The following is an 8,919-nucleotide window of genomic DNA, read 5'->3' on the forward strand; positions in this document are numbered from 1 at the left end:
GCGATAAAGTTATTGGAGCATGGAATGAAGGTATTGGAAAGTGTGTTGGAGAGGAGGATAAGGAAGAAGGTGAAGATCGACGAAATGCAGTTTGGATTTATGCCAGGAAGAGGAACGACAGACGTGCTCTTTATTGTGAGGCAGTTGCAGGAGAAGTACATGGAGAAGAGGAAGAAGTTGTTTCTTGGGTTTGTTGATCTGGAGAAAGCATTCAATAGGGTTCCACGCGAAGTATTGACATGGGCATTGAGGAAGTTAGAAGTGGAGGAATGGTTGATCAGAGTAGTGATGGCAATGTACAAAAGAGCGCGCACAGCTGTAAGGACGAAGGGCGGGAACAGTGGTGAGTTTGAGGTGAAGGTGGGAGTGCATCAGGGGTCGTTACTTCGTCCACTACTATTTGTAGCTGTGATGGAGGTGCTGGCTCAGAACGTAAAGGAGGGTTTACCGTGGGAGTTGTATGCAGATGATCTGGTGTTGATTGCGGAAAGTATGGATGGACTGAAGGAAAAGATGAACACGTGGAAGGAATGTCTGGAGACGAAAGGTCTGAAGGTGAATATAGGAAAGACGAAGGTGATGGCAAGTGGTAAAGCATGTGGTGAGGTGGAAAGAACTGGGAAGTGGCCACATGCTGTGTGCAGGAAGGGTGTTGGAGTGAACTCTATTCAATGTACAATGTGCGCTGTGGGTTCATCAAAAATGTAGTGGTCTGAGAGGGTCATTAACCAGTGTGGCAGCTACATTCAAATGTAAGGTGTGCACAGAGGGAGCTGCAGATGGAGGAAATGTTGAGTTGGATCTTGGAGACGGCGTGAAGCTGGAAGGTGTGAAAACATTTTGCTACCTCGGAGACATGCTGAATGGAGAAGGTGGATCAGACTCGGTAACGGTTGCTTGAGTGATGTGCATGGAAGAAGTTTCGGGAACTGAGTGGCGTGCTGATGAGGAGGGGAGTGTCGTTGAAGCTGAAGGGAAAGGTGTATGCTGCATGTGTGAGAAGTGTTATGATTTATGGGAGCGAGAGATGGGTCATGAATGTAGAGCAGCAACGAAGGGTGGAAATGCGAATGGTTCGGTGGATGTGCGGAGTGTCGTTGAGCGAGAGGAAGACAAATGATGAATTGCGAAAGATGATGGGAATAGAGCCTGTGATTGATGCTGTGAAGAGGAACAGGTTGCGATGGTTTGGTCATGTGTTGAGGAAGGATGAAAGTGACTGGTTGAGAAGAGTGATGGAAATGAATGTAGAAGGAAGTAGAGGACGGGGAAGACCGAGAAAGACTTGGCTAAAGATGGTGGAAGAAGAAATGCGGGAAAGGGGTTAACAAGGAGAGATGCAGAAAATGGGGCAAAATGGAGAAGATTGTCATGGGGACCGCAAGGCTAACCCCCGTTCTTGCAGGGAAAATGGCCTTAAAATGCATGTTGTTGTTGTATATCGGTCTTTTCACCTCTGGGCGTGTACCCAAATTTGTACGATGAAAATTAATTTATTATATGTTCCTAATTGATGCCACTAATAATACATTGAGGTCGAAAATCCAACATGAATAAGAGAATAAGATGAATGCGTTATTTCAGATCAGTTTTCATAAATAAACTAGAACAGCACTCGGTGGAGAGCATACCTCCGCCAGGTTGAACATCGCATACAGGTTGCATACAGGAGCATATACAGGTTGAACCGTTTATGTTTTGTATCCCTCTGATACGCCGGATCTGGATCCGGACCTGAACCAAAATGTAATCACTTGTTCTTGCCACCGAACCAACTCGTCCACCAAGTTTTCTCAGCACTCATCCACAACTTTTATAAATAGCATGTTATAAATCGCTTTTCGCCAGATCTCTCAATGGTGAAGAATCACTTAAAAATTAAATAATTCGCGTATTAGAATCGATATTCAGATCTTCACCAAAATCGAAAGGATTAGTCCTTGACACATCCCCAAACCTGTCCACCAAGTTTCGTCCAAATCCGTCCATAACTTTTTGAGACATCTTGTTCACAAACGGACAGACAGACAGGTGTGAAAACATAACCTCCATCCACCTTTGGTGGTGGAGGAAATTAAGATTCCCCTGTAGCATAATTAACAGTAAAAGTACCAATTGAAGTTATTATATAATTCGTGTTATTCACAAGTGAACAAATTGTGCGGAGTCATGCACACGCAGCACGTGACGTCACAATCACGCGCCAAAGGCGCTCCGTCATTCGTGCGTCACTATCACGTGACCTGCAGTTCGCAAAACGAAAAAAGGGCCACGATTTAATAGACAGTTCAACGAAAAACACTTTAAATGGACACCCAATGGGTTAGTTCGACAAATGTGAATTGAAGGTATTATGAAAACAGCCATTTATAAATCACAAGTTAATTTTGATACTTTATTATACGTATATATATATAATTATATATTATACGTATATATAACAACAAATTTATTGTCAGGATAATAACGCTTTGTCCTATATTCTTTGAACTTGGAAAGTGAAAAATGAAATCGTATTTACTGCTCTCTCATGTGAGCGAAGTCGAACTTCGACTGTTGCGAACGTGACATGGGCGGTGTATAATCACTGGCGCTTTGCAATATTCCATCGTGATTGCTCGTTGTGATTTTCCAATGAAGTAGAAAAATAACCAGAAAAGAGAAAAAAAAACACACATTGCTTTATCATGTTTTTTGTTTTGAATCCTTGTCCTTCCTAGAATGTTTTACCGTACATAGAGGTTTTTAGAAGCAGGAGCTTTTAAAAGGTACGCGGATACACCGAACTATATATCAAATATAACTGACATAAAAACGGAGCAAATTAACTTGTATAATGTAATCCGATACAATAACATCCAATGCCGCCAGCCAATGAGAAGTCTCTATCTGATTAATAATTCATGAGAAAGAGAGAAAGCCACGCCCCTTTCTCCACAATATTATATAAGCATCTCCCTCGATTGTTCGTTTCCAGTTTGCGAGATACAGGGTTGTGTTCCCGCTTCAACAGTGCTTGAACGGAACTAGTCCCCTGTGCTTTCGTGTGTTTTACCTTTTCATCTCTTTCTCTCTTTTTCATTTGAACGTAAACAACAACAGCAATCATGACCACCAAGGCATCCCAAATTCGTCAGAACTACAGTGACGATTGTGAGGCAGGTGTGAACCGCCAGATCAACATGGAGCTGCACGCCTCGTACGTCTACCAGTCCATGGTGAGGTCGTCGTGAAGCTGCCTTTCGCGGTTATTACCGTTTGAGGGTTTAGATGTGACCACGGAACCTTATCCCCCCTTTCTTGTATCCTATTTTATTACCGATTATGTATTTTTTATTCGTTAAATAATAAAAGAAAAATTTCACCAATAATTTAATTATTTTACCTGCTTGTTGCGATCGCTGTAAAACTCACCTGCGGGTGTGGACACAAGGCGGTTATCTTGTATTTGGTGTTTGGATACCAAAGGTTGTTTTGATTGTTATCGATGTGAGGAATGAAACTGTTTACTCTTTTGTTCATTCTTTCGCTCATTCCTTGGATTGTAGAAACTGCATCTCGGTTAGCTTACCCTTTATACGTATTTACCTGCGCTTCGTTCTTGTAACGATCCTACCTCGAACTTTCGGACCCCCTTTGTTGGTTGCATCACATCGGAGATTGTTTATTTATTTTCTCGCTTTAACATGATATTGCGTAATGTTGTGGATTTCGTAAAAGATTCTTATCTGTGTTGTGCTCCTCTCGCTATATTTATTTATTTAATAAATCGGTCAATTTTTATCTGCAATATGCTCTGCAAAAGCCATTTATGAATGAGGTTTTGTTTGCAACTGTTACAAAGACTACTTTGTTCCTTCCCATCTCAAAATGGCGGCGCGTCGGGGATCTTTCGGAAAATGGAGAACGGGGCGGGGCCCTGGGTAGTGGGAGGAGCCTTCGCCAAATCCCAAATTGTTTTGATTCTGCGGGTTTGGGGACACTTGGGCACCAAGTACAGTTTCACCAGGTTTTGATGGGACTGATTGCCTCTGTTGAAGTTCCTTGCAAGGGAACATGTTTTTTTAGTTTTTTTTGTATACAACATCGAGGCTCGTGTAAAAGGTAACATTAATCATAAGACAAACTGACAAACATTAGATGAAGGGAGCGGGAGGAAATATGGGGAGGGATTTTTAGAGATTTAAGATTTAGGAGAGATTTTTAGAGATTTAAGATTTAGGAGAGATTTTTAGAGATTTAAGATTTCGGAGAGATTTTTGGAGATTTAAGATTTGGGAGAGATTTTTAGAGATTTAAGATTTTGGAGAGATTTTTAGAGATTTAAGATTTAGGAGAGATTTTTAGAGATTTAGGAGAGATTTTTAGAGATTTAAGATTTAGGAGAGATTTTTAGAGATTTAAGATTTAGGAGAGATTTAAGATTTAGGAGATTTTTAGAGATTTTTCAAAAGTTCCTGTGATGTCCAACACGGCACCAGTTGATCTGATCCATCTCTGATTTACCCATGCCTTTCTCTAATCCCAGAGCCACTACTTCTCCCGGGATGACGTAGCTTTGGAGAACTTCGCCAAGTTTTTCGGGGAGCAGAGTCTGGAGGAGCGTGAGCACGCAGAGAAATTCATGCGTTACCAGAACCAGCGTGGAGGTCGCATTTTGCTGAAGGACATCAAGGTACCTGTGGATCGACCCGGTCTATAGCGTATTGTCAGTAGCTGTAGATGCAGGGCTTGGGGTAGTGTCCTTGAGGCTGAAACTGGCAGTAGCTCACTGTTGCTGTATTTTCAAGTAAACCCAGTGGCCAATCTTTAAAATGTAAAATTTAGTTGAAAGTTTCATTCACTCGGATTGTTAAAGCAACCGTTGTATATTTGAGCATCTCCGAAGGAATTGTTTTCAATGAAACGTAGTCTCGTTGGTCAAGGAATCGTGCTTTTGGAGCCGACTGTAATCTGAGCGTACGGCCGTGTCCATCTATTTGCAGAAACCAGAGCAGGACATTTGGACCAACGGACTCGAGGCCATGCAGTTGGCTTTGCACCTGGAAAGGGAAGTGAACGCATCACTGCTGGATCTCCATGCAATTTCTGCGAAAGATAAGGATCCTCAGGTGATTTTAATCACATGATTCCCTGTTGTCCAGAGTTGTTCCATTTATTTATTTCTCAAGTGGAAGTTTCATATCGCTCCTGTCATTCCAGATGTGCGAGTTCTTGGAGCGCGAGTACCTGGATGAGCAAGTTCAAGCAATCAAGAAGCTCGGGGACTTCGTGACCAATCTGAAGCGCCTCGGTGTGCCGGCAGATGGCACTGGCGAATACCTCTTCGATAAGCTCACCCTCAAGGACTAGGGGTCTCATTAGGCCTTGTAACCTCAAAACTTCTTTCCTTACGCAATTCGGTTCACTTTAGTCTGAAAATCTACGTCTTTGTACCTCCGACATAACTATCTTTGAATTTTTTTGCTAACATGTCACTCGCATTCACCTCGCCCATTCCCTTCATCTAAATGGGAGGCAGTTGCTTGAGGCAAAAGCATGATTGAATCCTTTGGCCTTGCATGATTTTCTTTTCCGATTTCTTTGGTGTTGTGGTTTCTGACTGAATTGTGGAAATAAAAACTGAGCTTGGAAATGTTTTTTTGTAATTATTATTGTTTTTGTTTTTTTTTGAGCGTGGGGTATTTAAAAGCATGATTGTTTTCCAATTTATTTAATTGATGACTGGGAATACAAGTTTATCCTTCCCATCTCGATGTGCCTGGTGTGAAATTTGAGGCTTAAATCTAAAGGTGGCTCGAGACTTTATATACAAGAGTTGAGCCGTGTTTGAAAAATGTATCCATAGTACCAGAAAGAAAAAAAAGTCCACCTGTCCAAAAGATATTGAGGTGAGTCAGACCAAGGACTGCCTTGACAAACACCTGGAGTTAGGCCCTGTGGTTGTGCTCATCGCTTTTCTCGCCACAATCTTTATGCTAATTACGGTTCCAGGTGACGGATCATTCCTTTGATTCTCACTAATCAACTTCGCCAGAGCTTCTTGCCACTCGATTCGATCCCGTGCCCCTCAACACTCCGCAGGTTGTTATGGGTTTGATTTCGGGCTCTGACGAGATTCCACCAAGCGGTTCTCTCGCCCAAATCGAGTTGTCTGAAGGTATAGAGGGGTCTCAAGGATGTAAATGTCTCATCGTTGAAAGGGTCTTCAAATGTCGAAGGGATCTCAGCAGTCTCAAGGTTTAAAAAAGTACATTTCAAACGTACGTAATTAATAGACGTATGTGCAGTCAGGGTGACGCTCATGTCAGACTTAATCGAGCTAGGAAGTTGGGCAGGTCATGGACGAGTAGCGATGAGTCAGACACTCCCAAAGTGGTTAAGGCCCTCTCCATCCCAGAAGAGCACCACGCTAAACTGATTTTAGGGTTATCAATAAAATAAAAGTTTTCCTGGGCTATAAAGTCTTCACTGCAGTGAATACATCCCTTCCCCCTTTAGTTAGATTTTAGATGTTACAAGTTCCAAAAGTTCGGGCATACTGCTCCTGCCTGGAGGGGCAAACAACGCTGCAGCAAATGTAATGGAGACCATGTCGTGTGCCAATTGTGGTGGGGACCACAGTGCAGCCTCCAGACGAAGCCCTGAATTCCAAAGAGCTTCCTAGCTGTACAGGTGAAAACTTCAGGGAAACGATCCTATGCTGAGGCTGTCCTCAAGATCCCCGAAATGAAGACCACAATAAACGAGGAAGATGAACAAAATGTTCAGGCCATAAGAGCATAGAGTCGGGCTCGAAACAGTCCCGGAACTGCCCCGCAGTTTAATGAGAATCATCCAATGGAATGCAAAAAGCTGAGCTGCTCGTGGGTCTGAGTTTACTCATTACATCAGCGATCTCACATCCTAACCGGGTATAATCTGTACACAAGAAACCTGTTTATACCTTTATACGCAGAGACAGAGCAAGTGAGAATCTTTTTTTGTATACAAGATCGAAGCTCGTGTAAGAGCTAACATTGATCACAAAAAGACAAACTGACATAAAACATAAGATAAAGGGAGTGGGAGACAAGATGGAGAGCAGGGACATCGGGAGATCTGTGGGAGGGATGGGGCTTGGGGGAGTGGGCATGGGAAGGGGGGAGGGAGTGGGCATGGGAAGGGGGGGGGGTGGGAGAAGTATAAAACACATGGACACTGCGAGGACTTCCAGGAAAGAAGTCGGTATTTCAAAAAAGTGTATCTGGGGTGTATTAACGGCGGTAGAAAAGATCAAGGTTTTGGATGTGGGAAGATAAGAGATGGTGGTGAACAGCTGTTTTAAAGACCTGGAGGGAGGAGTGGGATTGAAGGGAGTGAGGGAGTTTGTTCCAGAGGCAAGAGAAAATGGGAATGAAAGAGTGAAGGTGAGCAGAGAGCCGAGATTTCGGCAGTTTCACCATCAGAGGGTTGCTGGCAGATCTTGTGCGACCTGTAGGGATAATTGGGGGACAGAGCACAGAGAGAGCTGGGGGAGCAAGGCCGGAGAGGAGTCGGTAGAAGACAGAAAGACCACCAACCTGCCTGCGGTGAGTGAGTGAAAGGCCCTTGGAGTTAGCTTCATCGCGGGAGATTCCAATGATCCTGAAAGCTTTGGCTTCAACAGCGTGAAGCCGAGCTAGGTGTGAGGCAGGAGCACCAGCCCAGAGGGGGGAACAGTATTCCATTGAGCTGCAGATGAAAGCCTTGTATGTGGTGAGGAGCTCAGGTGTGCCAAGGAAGGACTTCGCACGACGGAGGATGCCCAGACGGTGACTCGCTTTTCCAACTTCTTTCCTGGAAGTCCTTGCAGTGTCCATGTGTTTTATACCTCTCCCACCTCCCCCCAAGCCCTCCCCCTCCCACAGTTCTCTCGATGTCCCTGCTCTCAAATGTTGTGCTTGTGTCCTTCCCCCTCTCTCCCCATCTTGTCTACCGCTCCCCTTATTTTGTGTTTTATGTGTCGGCTTGTGTCGGTTTGACTTTTTGTGTGATTAATGTTAGCTCTTTCACGAGCCTCGATCTTGTATCCAAAAAAGAAAAGAAAAAAAGAAGAAAAAGGCCAGCTTGGAAATGTGGTTTTCCCAGGAAAGATCATGGCAGATAGTGAGACCCAAGAGATTGAGTGACAGAACTTCTTGGAGCAGATTGTTGAGAAAGTAGATGGGAGGGTTTTCCAGTCGGTCTTTTCGGAGAGACATAGAGAGAGTGTGAGATTTGTCAGGATTGAAAGACATGTTCCACTTGTTTGCCCAGTCTGTGATTTAGTCCAGTTCTGCAGAGAGTGAGGAAGCTGCAGACTGCCGATCTGAAAGATGAGGAATGGAGCGGCAGAGTGTGGAGCATCAGAATGTGGCATGGAGGTGGATGTGGGGAGTTTGGCAAGCTGGGTGTTCCCTTCATGGGAATTGACTGCAAGGCCGAACTGGGATGTAACGTTATTAAAATCCTCTACCCAAGGAAGGCTCTCACAATCGTTAATTTCTACAACCCTTGCCAACCGTTGATCTTTAACATACTCCAAGAGGTCTTAAACAGAGGTAATGTAAATTGGTGTATCGAATTCAACGGCTACAATATTCTTTGGAGCTCCAAACTTACTTGCAGAGATGGTGAGTGCATCGAAACATCATCAATTCATTAGGCCTGGTTCTTCTAAATGACGGCAATGGGACCTTTGCCAATCCATCCACCGGGGAGTCTTCTCCTCTCGGCGTCACCTTTGTCTCATCTGCAGCAGTGAGATGTGAATGATGTGTCCACTCAGACAGTTTGGGTGGTGACCATCTTCCGGTGATCACTAACCTCAAATTGGAAAAGGACCAATATGACATGGACAGACCCCCTTCGTGGAACCTTTCCAAAGTTCTCGAGCTTGGGAATACATTTCTCTAACCT

The 8,919-nt window shown here is 43.9% G+C and overlaps 1 protein-coding gene across 1 annotated transcript; it reads left to right on the forward strand.

The window, feature by feature from the left end:
* The first annotated feature begins 2,922 nt into the window (after positions 1 to 2,922).
* On the forward strand, positions 2,923 to 5,635 carry LOC137438755 (ferritin heavy chain B). Its single transcript, XM_068134080.2, has 4 exons — positions 2,923 to 3,218; positions 4,529 to 4,675; positions 4,986 to 5,111; positions 5,203 to 5,635. The coding sequence occupies exons 1-4, from the start codon at positions 3,108 to 3,110 to the stop codon at positions 5,350 to 5,352; spliced, it is 534 nt and encodes a 177-aa protein (XP_067990181.1). The 5' UTR covers positions 2,923 to 3,107; the 3' UTR covers positions 5,353 to 5,635.
* The last annotated feature ends 3,284 nt before the right edge of the window (positions 5,636 to 8,919 follow it).

The sequence above is a fragment of the Myxine glutinosa genome, chromosome 13, assembly GCF_964187855.1.
Source record: "Myxine glutinosa chromosome 13, kmMyxGlut1.1, whole genome shotgun sequence".
Taxonomy (NCBI): Eukaryota; Metazoa; Chordata; class Myxini; order Myxiniformes; family Myxinidae; genus Myxine; species Myxine glutinosa.

Excerpts from the sequence above, each read along its gene's own strand:
- LOC137438755 (XM_068134080.2), top strand. The coding sequence starts at position 3,108 with ATGACCACCAAGGCATCCCAAATTCGTCAGAACTACAGTGACGATTGT. Across the intron at positions 3,219-4,528 it reads CGTACGTCTACCAGTCCATG|AGCCACTACTTCTCCCGGGA; the intron begins GTGAGGTCGTCG and ends CTCTAATCCCAG. Across the intron at positions 4,676-4,985 it reads TTTTGCTGAAGGACATCAAG|AAACCAGAGCAGGACATTTG; the intron begins GTACCTGTGGAT and ends ATCTATTTGCAG.